The sequence below is a fragment of the Mandrillus leucophaeus genome, unplaced genomic scaffold (assembly GCF_000951045.1).
Source record: "Mandrillus leucophaeus isolate KB7577 unplaced genomic scaffold, Mleu.le_1.0 Scaffold55, whole genome shotgun sequence".
Lineage (NCBI taxonomy): Eukaryota > Metazoa > Chordata > Mammalia > Primates > Cercopithecidae > Mandrillus > Mandrillus leucophaeus.
This window is the reverse complement of record NW_012105919.1, coordinates 575,348-592,291: the sequence shown is the minus strand read 5'-3', so window position 1 is coordinate 592,291 and position 16,944 is coordinate 575,348. Positions and strand designations below refer to the sequence as shown.

At 42.5% G+C, this 16,944-nt stretch overlaps 1 protein-coding gene across 1 annotated transcript in view; it reads left to right on the top strand.

Annotated features, from left to right (window-relative positions):
* Positions 1-6: 6 nt before the first annotated feature.
* The window catches only part of GIT2 (G protein-coupled receptor kinase interacting ArfGAP 2), a 66,525-nt gene continuing 49,587 nt past the window's right edge, over positions 7-16,944 (top strand). The window contains exons 1-7 of the mRNA XM_011997849.1: positions 7-58; positions 4,429-4,562; positions 6,375-6,487; positions 7,109-7,214; positions 12,176-12,262; positions 12,366-12,496; positions 15,140-15,234. Coding sequence (XP_011853239.1) covers positions 6,375-6,487; positions 7,109-7,214; positions 12,176-12,262; positions 12,366-12,496; positions 15,140-15,234 — 532 coding nt within the window. The 5' untranslated portion in view covers positions 7-58; positions 4,429-4,562. The remainder of the gene's footprint in view (positions 59-4,428; positions 4,563-6,374; positions 6,488-7,108; positions 7,215-12,175; positions 12,263-12,365; positions 12,497-15,139; positions 15,235-16,944) is intronic.

The window sequence follows — 16,944 nt, the reverse complement described above, 5'->3', positions numbered from 1 at the left end:
GGGCCCGCTCCCCTCTGCTTTCCTGGCACGGACCCCTACCCCGGGGCCGCCCACTCAGGTCAGGCGGCATCCTGCGGTCAAGCGTCCGCAGCCCGCTACTAGGGTCTCAACGAAGAGGTCCCGGGGCGGCCTTGGGGCAGGACCTGTCCCGGGCCTGTCAGAGCCTGGCGGGCAGGGGGCCGCCGCCCTCCCAGTACCTCGCGGCCCTCCCTTTCCTCTCGTTCCCTCTAGTTCCCTCCCGTTCCCTCCGTCCCAGGCCAGCTGGGGAGGTGACGGGGGCCAGGGCTGCTCCCCCAACAGGAAGGGGCTTGGGCAATACACAGGAAAGCCAATTACAGAAGTAAAATGCGAGCGTCCTCCCGGCTGCAGCCTCCAGAGGCTGCAGGTGTCACCTCCCACTAGACCCTCTCTCCGCCTGGGTGCCCTGCCCGGGGAGGATGACACTCCCTGAGTCTCGCCAGAGGATCCCCGTAGATGACTTCCCCGCTCCTGACATCCGACAGCTACTCCGTCGGGGAGAATTGCCAGTAGATCGGGGTCTTCCAGACACAACCAGCACTTAGGAGGCAGTGCGTGTCTCAAGTTTGAGGATCTGAATGGCCTGGGTTCAAACTAGATTTTGCTTCTGATTTGGCTTCTGACCTTGGGCTGGTGACTTCACTTGGTCACTTGGCTTAATTTCCTCATTTTTTTCGATGAGGATAATCGGGAGTATCACGCTCAGTGGTGAGGAGGATTCAATGAATACTCGTAGGATCATATCATCTAAGGCTTTTCTTTTTTGCGTTATGCTGTCTACAATAGAACACTTGCAGTCCCCTAAAGCTAGAATTGACTGTCTAAATCATACGTTGATTACAACTGAAACAAATGCAAAATCACCAGCAATATAGGGGCATTGAAACGCTAAACCATTCCTTCATAATGATGCATAACTGTTCATACATAATATTCACATTTAGAGATCAAGCGTGTCTCAGCAATTGCAACTGAATTGTCAGGTCTCTGGATAGATTATTACGTGCTGTTTTAGGTGCTTGGATGTATTGGCTTTGAGTTAATTCGAAGGTAACATGGCTTTCTTGGCACAATAGTGTCCGATAAACAATCTTAATCAAATCATTGAACACCACTGGCTTTGCAACTGTTCTGATCTTCAGCTTGTCATTTGGAAGTGAAGACTGATTGTAAATAGAACTGTGATAACTCAAACCTCATGTGGTGGTTTTAATGGCTGGTACAGTGCAGGTGTTACCAGTTTCCTTTGAAGATAGGGAGGGGATGTGGAGGAGTTTAAAAAGAAGCGTTTTCTAAACCAAGTTAGTGTGAGTTATACAAACTCAAACTCCATCGTTTTCTCTAAAAATGTTATTTGTTCCACTTCCTTATTTTCTTGCCTATTTTCAGTCGAACTTTCTGTGATGTGTTTGATTCACATGTGTCCAGCTTCTAACTTCCTCTTGGAATGCATATTGTTTTGCTTCTTGATGGGGTACGGGGCAAAGCAAAATTGTTCCTCCATTGCCATCCTAAATATACTTTTGCAGCATTTTGTGCATTTCAGAACATTTTCTCTTCCATTGTGTCGCTTTAGTTGTTGTCTCATACGCCTGATCTGCAGAGACTTGAGTCACTTCCTTCCTGTTTTGAATATAAGTAGGCTACCTTGAAATATTCTGTGAAATTGAGCAGCCTGAAATTTGTGCTGCCTTTTCTGCAAAACCCTACTGAGAGAATTACCTGTAGGGTTAGGGACCCCTTTGAGATTCTGATGAATGCTAAGGCCTTCTCCCCTAAAATGCACGTGAACGAATTTACCTAAGATTTGTCTAGGGGAGTCACGGACATTTTTGAAGTTCATTTGTGGTGTCCCTGGAGCGCAGGCATAAAGCCTCCAGATGAACTTAAAGGGTTTTACCCAATCTCATTCATACAAACTTATTTTTATTTTACTACGTTATCATTCTAATATTCTTTCCATGGGATTCCGATCCAGGATGCTAAAGTGGTTAGTCGAATACTTGTCTTAATTAATATGTGTTAAATACTTGCTAAAAAAAGAATAGTGCAAATCCTCTGAATGATAAGTGAAAACCAAAGGTATGCTTCAAAACAGTCTTTTTTTTTTTGGCCATTAGTGACAGTACTATACCGCAGGAAGCAGTGTTGTTATGCATCTTTGTAGAGCTCCTTCATCTGGACATTTCCAATCTCTACTTTTTAGGATGATATAGTAATAGTGACAGTTATAATAAATTGAATTATTTTGATTCTGTTTTATGCAAACATTTAACCATGATCACTTCTTAAATATTCTACTTTTTTTTGTGTTTGTTGGTTTTTTTAATGAATCTGGTTCGTTTCAAATACATCACACTCTGAGTTCAATTACTTGACAACTCCATGGAGATTTTCAATACAGTAGTATAGTGGTCACATGAAATGTTCAATGTTTTAAATATTTCCCATCAAAAACTTTTTCCAGTGATCGTGAATTTCACATCTAGAAAATATCTGAATTACTGAGAAAATAATTTAGAAAAGATATAACAGCTAACGTTACTACTTTACTATGTGTGAGGTACCTCACTGATTCTCTATATCCTCACTATCCTGAGATATGTTATTATTCTCATTTGAGCCATGGTGAAAACACTCAAAGAAGTAGCTTGTCTGAGATCACTGTGCAAGAAGTGGCAGAGTTGGGGTTCAAACCCTGAATTGCTTGTCTCTAGAGCCAACCCTCTTAACCACCATAGTCACTGGCTCCCAGGATTTGTCTTTGATTGAAAGCCCATAACTTTTCATTATGTGGTTTGAATGGGTTTGAATAAACTTAAAAAATGGTAAAGATGGTGTACATGCATTTTAGAGATTTTTGTGGACATTGAAGAATTTTTAAATGTAACCCTTTGACTAGGCAGCTTAAGTGGCACCTATTGTCACCCCATTGTGAGTCTGATGAAATGTAGGTCTTTCTTTGAGGTTTCAAAGTATTCAGTTTACTTACCCAGATCCATCCTGCTTGCCAAGTATGAAATTATCCCTTGTTTCCAAGGGCATCTAATGAAGCTCTATGATTTTAAAGGGAAGAAAGTATTATACACACACTAAAAATATTACTCATTTTTATTTTACATCTTTGCCTCTGTGAAGCTGCTGTTATTGCAACTTCTTTTTTTTTCAGATCAGTTGCAGGATTGAACTTGGTAGTTTATGTAAAACAAGTAATTGGCTGGGCACGGTGGCTCACACCTGTAATCCCAGCACTTTGGGAGGCCGAGACGAGTGGATCACCTGAGGTCAGGAGTTTGAGACCAGCCTGGCCAACATGGTGAAACCTCGTCTGTACTAAAAATAACAAAAATTAGCTGAGCTGGCGGCACATGCGTGTAATTCCAGCTACTCGGGAGGCTGAGGCAGGAGAATTGTTTGAACCCTGGAGGCAGAAGTTGCAGTGAGCCGAGATTGTGCCACTGCACTCCATCCTACGGGACGGAGTGAGACTGTCTCAAAAAAAAAAAAAAAAAAAATTTTGATGGCCATCATAGAACATTTCCTAATGGAAGAGGCCAGGTTTCCCTGTTCTCAGAACCATAGCAGCTGAGTGATTTTATGATTCTGTAACTCGCAGCTTTCTGCTAAGCATATTGGCATCTTGATTCATAGCAGTGAATTAGGACAGCAGTCTTTACACCATTTACTGCAGAAAATGCTATCTGCATAATTCACTGTGAAAATTATATTATCTTGTCCGGGTGCAGTGGCTCACGCCTGTAATCTCAGCACTTTGGGAGGCCGAGGTGGGCAGATCACCTGACGTCAGGAGTTTGAGACCAACCTGACCAACACGATGAATCCCCGTCTCTGCTAAAAATACAAAAATTAGCCGGGCATGGTGGTGCATGCCTGTAATCCCAGCTACTGAGGCAGGAGAATCACTTGAACCTGGGAGAGAGAGGTTGCAGTGAGCCAAGATTGTGGCACTGTACTCCAGCCTGGGTGACAGAGTGAGACTCCATCTAAAAAAAAAAAAAAAAAAAAAATTGTATTATCTTGGTTTTTATGGAGATGGATCCAAAATCATTCATCAGTACCCTCTCAATTTGCTTTCTTAGCTTGAATGAAAGAGCATGCATCTGAAATGGTAGATCCACATTAGGGCTACAAACTGTGGCCCTGAACCAGAAAGAAGATAGCTGTTCACCCAAGGCTCCCACTGATGTTTTCAGTCTCAATTAGCATTGTACCTAATCAGCCAAGGTAGGTCATATCATCCGACAAGATAACCAGCTCGATGCGTTGATGAGCATACTAAAACAAAAATGTCTCATTTTTCTGACAAAGCAAACCTCAGTCATCTTTCGCCATCTGGCGGTATAGCAACCTGCTGGTATCCCTGCCACTGAGATTTCACTCTCTTTCCAGATCCTTCCTGGGCATCAGTAAATAGGGGAACGTTTATATGTGATGAGTGCTGCAGTGTCCATCGGAGTCTAGGGCGCCATATCTCCCAAGTGAGGCATCTGAAACACACACCATGGCCTCCAACATTGCTTCAGGTAAAGGATAAGAAGAATTCTCCTGATGGTAATTTACATTTGAGGGCTCATCGTGTTAACAACTAAAATTTCTCCTGGCGTACTTCTTCCATAAGAAAAAACTGTTTCATAATTGAATAGAGATGGCATGCCCATCAATGCTACTTATAAATATTATCTGTATTGAATTCATCATTTAAGATTTTTCTTCCTATTTGACATAAATCTTGTCCAAACAGCTCAATTATAGGTACATAGATGGATAGTCATTAAAATGCCTTGGTAATGTTGCACTGTTGACTTTCTAGACTGTCACTAGAAAAAAAATTTTTTTTTTTTTGAGACGGAGTCTCTGTCATCCAGGCTGGAGTGCAGTGGTGTGATCTCAGCTCACTGCAACCTCTGCCTCCAGGGTTCAAGCGATTCTCCTGCCTCAGCCTCCTGAGTAGCTGGGATTACAGGCGCCCGCCATCATGCCCGGCTAATTTTTGTATTTTTAGTAGAGAAGGGATTTCACCATGTTGGCCAGGCTGGTCTCGAACTCCTGAACTCAAGTGATCTGCACCTCAACCTCTCAAAGTGCTGGGATTACAGGCATGAGCCATCGTGCCCAGCCAGTAGTCCATCTCTTCTATGCATGATAATGAATGTTTCTGAAAGCTACTGCCTGAGAAACTTTTCTTTAATGTACTTATTCCTGAGTACCTGCTAATATTTTTAGAACATGTTTTTCTGCTTTGATAGTGGCATGGGCTGGGATTCCTCAGAAACTTCTGAAACATTTTAAGTTTTCTTAAAGTTCTGTTACTAGTCAGAGAGACCAAATTAAATTAATATGTTTTGATTGCATGTAGAATACCCTGTTAAATGGGCTCTTTGTTTTATTTGGGGTCCAATGTCATGTCACCTTTACTTCTATTTTGGGGTACACATTCTTCAAGTTCTCTTGGAACTCAAGGTTAAATGTGTGTTTTGCCTTCATTTGTCTTGATTAGACATTTCTCTGAATCTCTGACAGCTGCACATATCCAACTTGCCTGTGTGAACCAAGGAGCCAAAACAAGTGGGTTTGGATCTCTGATGTGAAAATAACTACACTGCTGTAAAAAACAGATGGGGCTGTTTTAGGAGTCATGCCTTGAAATGAAATTTGGAGATATAATTTATTACTAACTTTTGCTTAGAAGTTTCTGACAGCTCACGCTCATGTGAAAGGGGCTGTTTACTGCTCTCAGGTCTGTCTGTGTTTACAAAGCCAGATTGTATTATAGAATCTCAGTAAAGTCCAGAGATGAGTAGTTTAGAATGCCAGAGTTGACTCTAAAGCAACAATTCCCCAAATGTGGAACCACCAGTGGTATTCAAGACAGATGTAGGTAATACATGGTTTTTTTAAATGGTTGCATTATTTTACTGTGTATAGGAAAGCTATAACTAGCACATCAAACTGTAGTTGTTTTTAAAAGTAAGTGGCTTTAAAGACAAATATTATGTGAATAATATAGACAGTACATGGGTCGTTAAGAATCTTGAAAATAGTGTTTAATTAGGTTTGGGAAACCCTGCTCTAAGGTGTCAGAGTGCTTGTCTTTCATACTGTATAAGAACAGTTCGGTCACACTTCTTTAGGTATTTAAGTATCCTACTAGTCAAAGCTGAATCCTGCATACAGATTGATCATCTTTCTCATTCTCAAATCAGAAAACAGTGATATGAATGATATTCCTAACATGAGTGTTTATAATAGGACTTTGTTTACCCTGTTCAGTCACTGATCCCCATTGAATATTTGTGAAAAGAAATTAAAGTCTTATGTTGTCTGCTTGGTTTTAGATGGTTGAGACCTTGTATAATAACGGTGCTAACTCTATATGGGAGCATTCTTTGCTGGACCCTGCATCTATTATGAGTGGAAGACGTAAAGCTAATCCACAGGATAAAGTACAGTGAGTGGAATGTTTATAAATACTTTTATTTCTTCATAACAAATGGGGCCCACTGAAAGGAGTGCAGCTATTTTTGGTCAGTCTCCACAAGGGCAGCAGAGGAGGGGGTTACCCTAGTCATACATCAGGCTCTTTGCTATTAGAAATGCAGAATGGGGTGGGGCAGGACCATCTGTTTAGCATGGCCGCCCGGCAGGAGTAAGCGGCTTCCTCAGTTGGAAACCATAGCTTGGAGTCTGTAAATGTAATCAGATTTAAACGTATACTCAAATAAGAGGCGATCAGACCAGAAATCTAGGTTTGGGCACCCTTTTGCCTGTTGCCTCACCTGTAAGATGGGACTAAATGCTGCTTTCTCCCAAGGTTGCTATGTCAGTTCAGACAATTACACAGAGAAGAGGGCTACTATAAAAAGCAGGCACTCTGCCGTCCCAGCCATTATAATGACTAATGTATGTTTTCAAACTTCAGGTCTTAAACCTTGCTGAAACTTACTTGAGCATTGTTCATTTTATTCTCAAGTGGGGGATGTGGGTCACTTCCTCTTCTTTTTACAGTACAAAGAATGGGGATTGTTGTATCTGAACGAGTGAACTGTTTTCTTTTTTGTTTTTGAACCAGTCCCAATAAAGCGGAATTCATCAGAGCCAAGTATCAGATGTTAGCATTCGTCCATCGCTTGCCCTGCCGGGATGACGATAGTGTGACTGCCAAAGATCTTAGCAAGGTGGGTCACACCTTTTAAAATTCCTAAAAGAGCTGGCTAAGACAGCATATTGTTTTATTTGAAAAAAAAAAAGAAGTTTGGTTGTGGGTTTTGTTTTTGTTTTTTGTTTTTTTTTTGGAGACGGAGTCTTGCTCTGTCACCCAGACTGGAGTGCAGTGGCACAATCTCGGCTCCCTGCAGCCTCTGTCTCCCAGATTCCAGCAATTCTCCTGCCTCAGCCTCCTGGGTAGCTGGGATTACAGGTGCATGCCACCATGCCTGGCTAAGTTTTGTATTTTTAGTAGAGACGGGGTTTTACCATGTTGGCCAGGCTGGTCTCGAACTCCTGAGCTCAGGTGATCTGCCTGCCTCGGCCTCCCAAAGTGTTGGGATTGCGGGCGTGAGCCACCGCACCCGGCCAGGGTTTTTTGGTGTTTTGTTTTGTTTTTGTTTTTTTGAGACAGGGTCTTGCTCTGTCGCCCAGGCTGGAGTGCAGTGGTGCAATCACGGTTCACTGCAGCCTTGACCATCTAGGCTCTAGCAGTCCTCCCACATCAGCCTCCCGAGTAGCTGGAACTACAGGCGCATTACCATGCCCAGCTAATATTTTTTATTTTTTGTAGAGACAGGTTCTTGCTGTGTTGCCCAGGCTGCAAAAAGTTTTTAAAGTAAGAAAAACAAAAACTAAGTTCTGCACATTAAGTAATGAGTAGCTTTTTTTCCCAATTGGGTTCATCTTTAATCTGAATTCAAATGGCAGCCATTCATGTAGTGGAGGCACAGGGCAAAGAGGAAAAGTAAGTCTCTAGAAGGCTATTTGTGTTTTTCCAATATGGCTTTTAAATTATATTTTGATAAGTTTTTTGTTTGTTTAACTTTGAAATAGGAACCATCTCAGAGTTGTTTCTAGAAGGGACTAGAAAGTTTATAGGACAATTGTTTCTTTTTAATAAGGACTAGATAAAGTACTAAAGGAAGGGGACTTACTTCTTCAGGTTTCCAGGCTGAACAATGAGTATGATCTTCGGAAAGCAATGTGTGACTCACAAAGCTATAGTTCACAGAATGGTTTATCATACTTGTAAAACGAGTGAGGTGGTTTTCTTTATGTGGGCCTTCGCATGTTTTTGAGAGATGCTGTAAGAAGTGTGCATATTTATTTTCAAAGCACTGCCTTGGATAAATGCTTACTCACACAGAGCTTGAGGACTTACTATTCATAATTTTTTTTATTACTTTTTGGCCGGGTGCGATGGTTCACGCCTGTAATCCCAGCACTTTGGGAGACTGAGACCGGCAGATCACTTGAGCTCAGGAGTTCGAGACCAGCCTGGGCAACATGGCGAAACCCCGTCTCTACAAAAAATAACAACAATTAGCCGGGTATGGTGGCACGTGCCTGTAGTCCCAGCTACCCGGGAGCCTGAGGTGGGAGAATGACTTGAGCCCAGGAGGTGGAGGTTGCAGTAAGCTGAGATTATACCACGACACTCCAGCCTGGACGACAGAGCAAGACCCTGTTTCAAAAAAAGAAAACTTTTTCTGCATTTATTGAGACGATCATGTGGTTTTTGCTTTTGCTTCTATTTATGTGGCAAATTACATTTATTGATTTGTGTATGTTGAACCAGCCTTGAATCTCAGCAAAAAAGCCTACTTGATCATGGTAGATTAATTTTTTTTTTTTTTTTTTTTGGAGACGGAGTGTTACCCTGTTGTCTGGGTTGAAGTACAATGGCGCGATCTCGGCTCACTGTAACCTCCGTCTCCCAGGTTCAAGTGATTCTCCTGCCTCAGCCACCCAAGTAGCTGGGATTACAGGCGTGTGCCACGAGGCCTGGCTAATCTTTTGTTTGTTTTTTTTTCTTTGAGACGGAGTCTTGCTCTGTCACCCAGGCTGGAGTGCAGTGGCGCAATCTTGGCTCATTGCAAGCTCTGCCTCCCGGGTTCACGCCATTCTCCTGCCTCAACCTCCCGAGTAGCTAGAACTACAGGCATCCGCCACCATGCCCAGCTAATTTTTTTGTATTTTTAGTAGAGACGGGGTTTCACTGTGTTAGCCAGGATGGTCTTGATCTCCTGACCTCATGATCCACCCGCCTTGGCCTCCCAAAGTGCTGGGATTACAGGCGTGAACCACCACACCTGGCCATTTTTTGTATCTTTAGTAGAGACGGGGTTTTGCCATGTTGGCCTGGCTGGTCTCAAACTCCTGACCTCGTGATCCGCCTGTCTCAGCTGCCCAAAGTGCTGGGACTACAGGCGTGAGCCACTGCGCCCAGCCACGGTGGATTAACTTTTGATGTGCTGCTGGATTCGGTTTGCTAATATTTTATTGAGAGTTTTTTTTTAAAAAATCTGTGTTCATCATGGATTTTGGCCTGAAGTTTTCCTTTTTTGTTGTGTCTCTGCCTGATTTTGGTATCAGGCTGATGTTGGCTTCACAGAATGAGTTAGGGAGGAGCCTCTCCTCTTTGATTGTTTGGAATAATTTCAGTAGGATGTTAGTTCTTCTTTGTATGTCTAGTAGAATTTGGCTGAGAATCTCTTGAACTGGGGAGATGAAGGTTGCAGTGAGCCGAGATCATGCCACGGCACTCCAGCCTGAATGACAGAGTCTTACTCTATTGCCCAGGCTAGAGTATAGTGGCACAATCATGGCTGACTGCACCCTCAACCTCCCCAGGCTCAAATGATTCTCCCATCTCAGCCTCTCAAGTGACTGGGATCACAGGCATGTGCCACCAAGCCTGACTAATTTGTGTGTGTGTGTGTGTGTGTGTGTATGTGTGTGTGTGTTTGTGTGTTTTGTTTTTTGTTTTTTTGAGATGGAGTCTCACTGTGTCACCCAGGCTGGAGTGCAGTGGCACGATCCCGGCTCACTGCAATTTCCACCTCCTGGGTTTAAACTATTCTCCTGCCTCAGCATCCTGAGTAGCTTGGATTATAAGTGCCTGCCACCACACCTGGCTAATTTTTTTTGTATTTTTAGTAGAGACAGGGTTTCACCATGTTGGCCAGGCTGGTGTTGAACTCCTGACCTCAAGTGAACTACCCCCCTCAGCCTCCCAAAGTGCTGGGATTACAGGCATGAGCCACCACGCCCGGCCAATTTTTGTCTTTTTTTGAGAGATGGGGTTTCACCCTGTTGTCCAGACTGGTCTCAAATTCTTCGTCTTAAGCAGTCTGCCTGCCTTGGCCTCCCAAAGTGCTGGGATTACAGGTGTGAGCCACTGTATCCGGCCTTTCCCCCCCCCCCCCCTTTTTTAATCCCCAGCAGAATCTGGCTGAAGAATTCAGAATTTGAAATTTTGCATAGAAATGCATACACTTGCTACTTCCATTGGTTAATAAGACTTGGTATGTGTTGGGTTTTTTTTTCTTACCATAGTTTTAAAAAATTAGGCACAGTGGCACATGCCTGTAATACTAGCTGCTTGGGAGGCTAAGGTGGAAGGGTTGCTTGAGCCGAGGAGTTCAGTCCTGCCTGGGCAACATAATGTGACCCTGTGTTTAAAAAACAAACAAACAAACATAACTATTTAAAAAATTAAACAAGACTTAGTAGAAATAGATGTTAGAGTAGATTTCTTAATTCCTGTGATGAGGGTTACTGCATCTTGGACAATTCTAGGTTAGATTTGAAAGGAAGGCAACTCATCTTCTGAATATATAAGAGCTTTTCTTCAGTAGTATAGAATTCGGTATATCACGGGCCTTTTCCTACCCTGAAATACTTTATTAAAGCATATTATACAGGCCAAGAATAATGTGGCAGAGAGGGTATTGTATAAGGCAGGATCCTGTAGCTTACACAGTATAGAATTTGAAGTCCTAAAGCCGTAATTACAGTAACAACTAATAGTAATAACCGTTATTATAGCATTTGTATTCTTTGAGCACTTTATTATATCACTAAATCCTTATCATAACCCTGTGAATAAGGCACAGTAGCTCATGCCTGTAATCCCAACACTTTGGGAGGCCAAGGTGGGAGAATTGCTTTAGCTCATAAGTTCGAGACCAGCCTGGGCGACATAGTGAGACCTCATCTGTATTGAAAAATAAAAAATTAGGAGGGCGTGGTGGCCAGTGCCTGTAGTGCCAGCTATTTGGGAGGCTGAGGTAGAAGGATTTCTTGAGCCCAGCATACTGAGGCTGCAGTGAGCCATGATCACTCCACTGCACTCCAGCCTGGATGACAGAGCAAGCAAGACCCTTTCTAAAAAGAAAAATGCCACCTTTTATAAATTTTGTTTTTTTTTTTTGGACAGGGTCTTGCTCTGTCGCCCAGACTGGAGTGCAGTGGCATGATCACAGCTCACTGCAGCCTCCACTGCCCAGGCTCAAGTGATCTTCCCATCTCAGCCTCCCTAGTAGCAGGGACTACAGGCGCACATGCCACCACACCCAACTAATTTTCGTATATTTTGTAGAGCCAGAGTCTTGCTATGTTTCCCAGGCTGGTCTCAAACCCCTGGGCTCAAGTGATCCTCCCACCTCAACCCCCCAAAATGCTGGGATTATAGGCATGAGCCACTGCATCTGGCCGTTGTTGACATTTTTGAGATGAGGAAAGTGAGGTTCAGATTGCTTAAAGCTCTTTCTCTAGCCCACACAGTTTGAAGTGGGTATAGTTTGAAATTCAGGTCTGTCAGACATCAGAACCACGCAGTCACGTTTTCACACAGTCCTACCTCTCACTCAGGTTCTGGTTGTGCCACTTCTTAGACAAGTCATGCATTTGGGCCAATCAGCCTTCACAGCCCTAGTTTCCTTATCAGTAAAGTGGCCTGACCCCATCTTACAGCCCAGGGACGGTTGTTACTGGCAAAGGAGAGACTGGGCCATGCACTTTACCGAAACAAATAAAGATTATGTGTTACTGATGTAACATATATTAAAATGGTCTATCTACTGCTCTAGGACATCATTCTTTACACCTCTAACCACGATTTCTTTCTTGTTTCTGTGTTTTTCAGCAACTCCATTCAAGCGTGAGAACAGGGAATCTTGAAACCTGTTTGAGACTGTTGTCTTTAGGAGCACAAGCCAACTTCTTTCATCCTGTAAGAAAACATCAGTTGCTTCAGGTATTGAAACTAAGTGAGTTGTGTTCATGTAGCTTTATTTAATGTGCTCTTTTGTCTACTTTTTATTAATGATTCTTAGGAAAAAGGAAACACCCCACTCCATGTTGCCTCCAAAGCAGGGCAGATTTTACAGGCTGAATTATTAGCAGTATATGGAGCAGACCCAGGCACACAGGATTCTAGTGGGAAAACTCCCGTTGATTATGCAAGGTAAGAGACCTAGATTCTTGCAACTTCTCTCTGGAATTTTTTTGTTGGGTATGATTCCTTGTTAAGTAGCTAAGTTGTATATGTTAACATTTAACCCCTTTAAAGATTTATGTTACTTTATTTTACAGATGAAGACATTTCAAATGCATATAAGCTCAGCCTGGCAAAGTTGAGGAAGGCTAGAATCATGAACCAGTGTGCTAAACTTCCAGTCTTTTACTTGATCCTTTATAACACAGTGGTATTTGAGCTATAGTCAGATTCCAAATCAAGTATGAAGAATTACAGAATGCACTGTTCTGTTTTTTTTGAGACGGAGTCTTGCTCTGTCACCCAGGCTGGAGTGCAGTGGGGCCATCTCGGCTCACTGCAAGCTCCGCCTCCTGGATTCACGCCATTCTCCTGCCTCAGCCTCCTGAGTAGCTAGGACTACAGGCGCCCACCACCACGCCTGGCTAATTTTTTTGTATTTTTAGTAGAGACGGTTTCACCATGTTAGCCAGGATGGTCTCCATCTTCTGACCTCGTGATCCACCCGTCTCAGCCTCCCAAAGTGCTGGGATTACAGGTGTAAGCCACTGCGCCCAGCCACACTCTTCTATTTTTTAATACTCTTAGTTATTGCTTGAACTTAAAAGCAAATCTATACATAGATATGTGATTAAACAAGTATAGTAAAATGTTAATTGTAAGGTTTGGGTAGTAGACATCTAAGTGCTCACTCTAGGCTGGGCGCGGTGGCTCACACCTATAATCCCAGCACTTTGATGGTACAAGGCAGACAGGTCACTTGAGGCCAGAAGTTCGAGACCAGCCTGACCAACATGGTGAAACTCTGTCTCTACTAAAAATACAAAAAAAAAAAAAAAAAAAAATTGACTGGTCATGGTGGCAGGTGCCTGTAATCCCGCTACCTGGGAGGCTGAGGCAGGAGAATCACTTGAACCTGGGAGGCAGAGGTTGCCATGAGCCAAGATCACGCCACTGTACTCCAGCCTGGGTAACAGGGCGAGACTGTCTCAAAAAAAAAAAAAAGTGCTCACTGTAAAATGCTTTAAATTTTTCTTTATTAATATCGTCCTTGAAAAATTATAGGTTAGTCTTGAATATCATTTAAATATTCAATTAAATTGGATATCAATTAAATGGCCAAAGATCAATCATCTTTCCTTCTTTTTCCAAAGTACCTTTATTAACTGTGCAGCACAATGCTCTGCTCCACAGAGGATAAAATGGGCAAATAACAAAACTCTGCCTTCCCAAAATTTACTCTCTTGGAAAAGATGATTCATGAATGCCTGAAAGAGTTCAAGGAGGCAAGACCATGTGTGATTCATTGCCAAAATAGATAATTGGTCTTAAAAAGCATATATAGAGTTTCTTCATTTTGGTCCAAATCATTTAAGAAATTTCTTCAGTTGGTCTTGAAGAATGGGCTGGATTTGAATGTGTGAAGGAGGAGCTAAAGCATTCCAGGTAAGAGGAAAGGCAGGAGTCAAGATGAGGAGGCAGGGAGGGACAAAGCGTGTTCAGCACAGCAGGAGACCTGGCTGGAAAGAACAGAGTGGGTCTGGGAATAACAGCAGGAGTACAGTATTGCACAGTGCTTCATTATTTCACACAGCGCTAAAAGAGAAAAGAGCTCAGCCAATTATGGTGTATCATCAATTATAGAATATTTCCTGATTTCAAAGATACTAAAAAATGAAAGAATAAGATGTGACTCTCACAGATCAAAGCTGTGTGGTAGGTCGGAGGGTGTTGTGAGTGCCTTGAATGGTCGGGAGAGAAGCTGACTGAAACTATCAGGTTGGTGCAAAAATAATTGCGGTTTTTGCCATTACTTTTAAGGACAAAAACCACAAAATATACTTGATCTTGGAAGAGAGCCCTGGATAAATAATACTTATTATCATTTACCATGGGATTTTCACACTTGTACCTTGCATATAATAATCTCAATATAATTTGTTTGAATCCTTGTTACCAAAAGGATTCTAAGCAGCTTAAATATTTCATGAATGTTGAAAGGTAAATTTAATATTTTCTGTTATGCAAATTGAAGATAAGGAGACAGAAGTAGCTACAGGCAGGAGCTGTGCATTAGGTTGGCCTGTCTGTCACTGATTTGAAGTCTTTGAAGTGGTTACTAGACTGTCATCCAGAGTCAGATTGGCTGCATCGGCATCACCTAGGGGAAGGACTTTCTTCAACATACTGGGCCCTGGTCCCATCCTGTCCCCACTGATTCAGAATTTCCAAGGGTGGGGCCTGCACATGGTATATTCCTAGAAATGTGCTAGTTAATTTTTGAGAACCTCTACCCTAAACCATTGATTAATTTCATTTTTTTACTTCATTAAATTAAGTCATTCTTTATCCTTCCCTCTCATAAATCTTTGAATTTCTTATTAAGTATTCTATTTTGTGCCTTAATAAAGGAAAGGGGATAGTTCAGATGGTGAAAACAGTTTATAAAAGTGGGATGCAAAGTAGACTTCAGAAATCTACCTCCCACGACAAGGTTGATTATTCTAAAAAGCCTTGTGTGATAAACTGCTCAGGTGTCTCTCTTTGTACTTCTCCATTTTAAAGCCAGTGAATAGTGAGTAATATAAATGGTACTTTGTTTTCTCTTGGTAGGCAAGGAGGGCACCATGAGCTGGCAGAGCGCCTTGTGGAAATACAGTATGAGCTGACGGACAGACTAGCCTTCTATCTCTGTGGCAGGAAACCAGGTGAGTGGACGGAGAATGACCGCTTCACATCTCCAGTCAGGAAGGTTCTAGAAAAACAAGTCGGGACACTATTTTTTTATGACCTCCTCTACTTTAACATACCCCTGAGAAAGCTGTAAATATGGGTTCTAATTTGAAAGGATAACTACAGAATTGTCAGTTACATGTAAAAGATACAAAGTTGGACAAATCTTAGATTTTTCATTTTTAAAACTTCAGCTCTAGAGAAATAACTTATTTCAAGAATCAGATTGAATAATCAAAGCAAAATTGAATGGTTACCACAGTTCTTGAACTTGGTGGGAGTAAATGCAGGAGTAAAGCAATAACCTTTGTAGTTATTTGAAAAATTCTTCCTAAGGAATGGAAAAAAAGTCCAGAAATAAACTTTGTCAAAGCCAAGTTGGCTATTTGGGATATGGAACAGGGGGTCAGCAAACCATGGTCTGTAGCCCAAATCTAGCCAGCTACTTGTTTTATTAAATGAAGTTTTGTGTAGCCCAAATCTAGCCAGCTACTTGTTTTATTAAATGAAGTTTTGTATTGCGCCACTGCACTTCAGCCTGGGTGACAGAGTAAGACTTGTCTAAATAAATAAATAAATAAATAGTCTAAATAAATAAATAAATAAATAAAGCAAGCAAGCAAGCTTTTGCCGGGTGCAATGGGTCATGCCTGTAATCCTAGCACTTTGGGAGGCTGAGGCAGGAGGATTGCTTGAGCCCAGGAATTCGAGACCAGCCTGGGCAAGAGGGGTGAGACCCTGTCTCCACAAAAAAGTTTTTTTAAAAAATTAGCCAGGCATGGTGGTGCACGCCTGTAGTCCCAGCTACTTGGGAGGCTGGGACTTGAGCCCAGGAATTGAAGGTGGCAGTGATCTATGTTTGTGCCACTGCACTCCAGCCTGGGTGCAGTGACAAAGCAAGACCCCCATCTAAAAAATAAATGAATCAAGTTTTATTGCAAGAGAGCTATGCCCAATTATTTATACCTTATGTATGGCTGCTTGCACATAACAACAGCAGAGCTGAATAGGTTAAGTCATTGCAACAGGCCACAAAGCCTAAAATATTTACTATTTGGCCCTTTAGAGAAAATATTGGCCAATTCCTGATGTACAACCTTCACATACATGTATGCAGTGGTTCTCCATCCTGGTTGTACAATAGAGTTAAGAGCCTCTGGTGAAGTTTCAGTTCTGGGTGAGATGGAGTAAGCACACCCCACCGTGTCTCCTGCAGAATAGAACTAATAGACGTGGACCAAATGCTTGGAGTAGCCAGCTAAAGACTCTGAAAAATAAATCCTAGTTGGTGAATTAGGGAACTCAAAGTGCCATCAGCTGGTGGTGAGTGTCCTCTTTGTCTTACTTCTGATAGGACTTCAATAACAGCCTGAAACCTGGAAGTACATAATGAGTGCAAAAAAGCCTTTTTCTGCCAGGTGCAGTGGCTCACACCTGTAATCCCAGCACTTTGGGAGGCTGAGGTGGGCGGATCACGAGGTCAGGAGATCAAGACCATGCTGGCCAACATAGTGAAACCCTTCTCTACTAAAAACACAAAAAAATTAGCTGGATGTGGTGGCAGGCGCCTGTAATCCCAGCTACTTGGGAGGCTGAGGCAGGAGAATTGCTTGAACCCAGGAGGCAGAGGTTGCAGTGAGCCAAGATTGCGCCACTGCATTCCACCCTGGGCAACAGAATGAGAC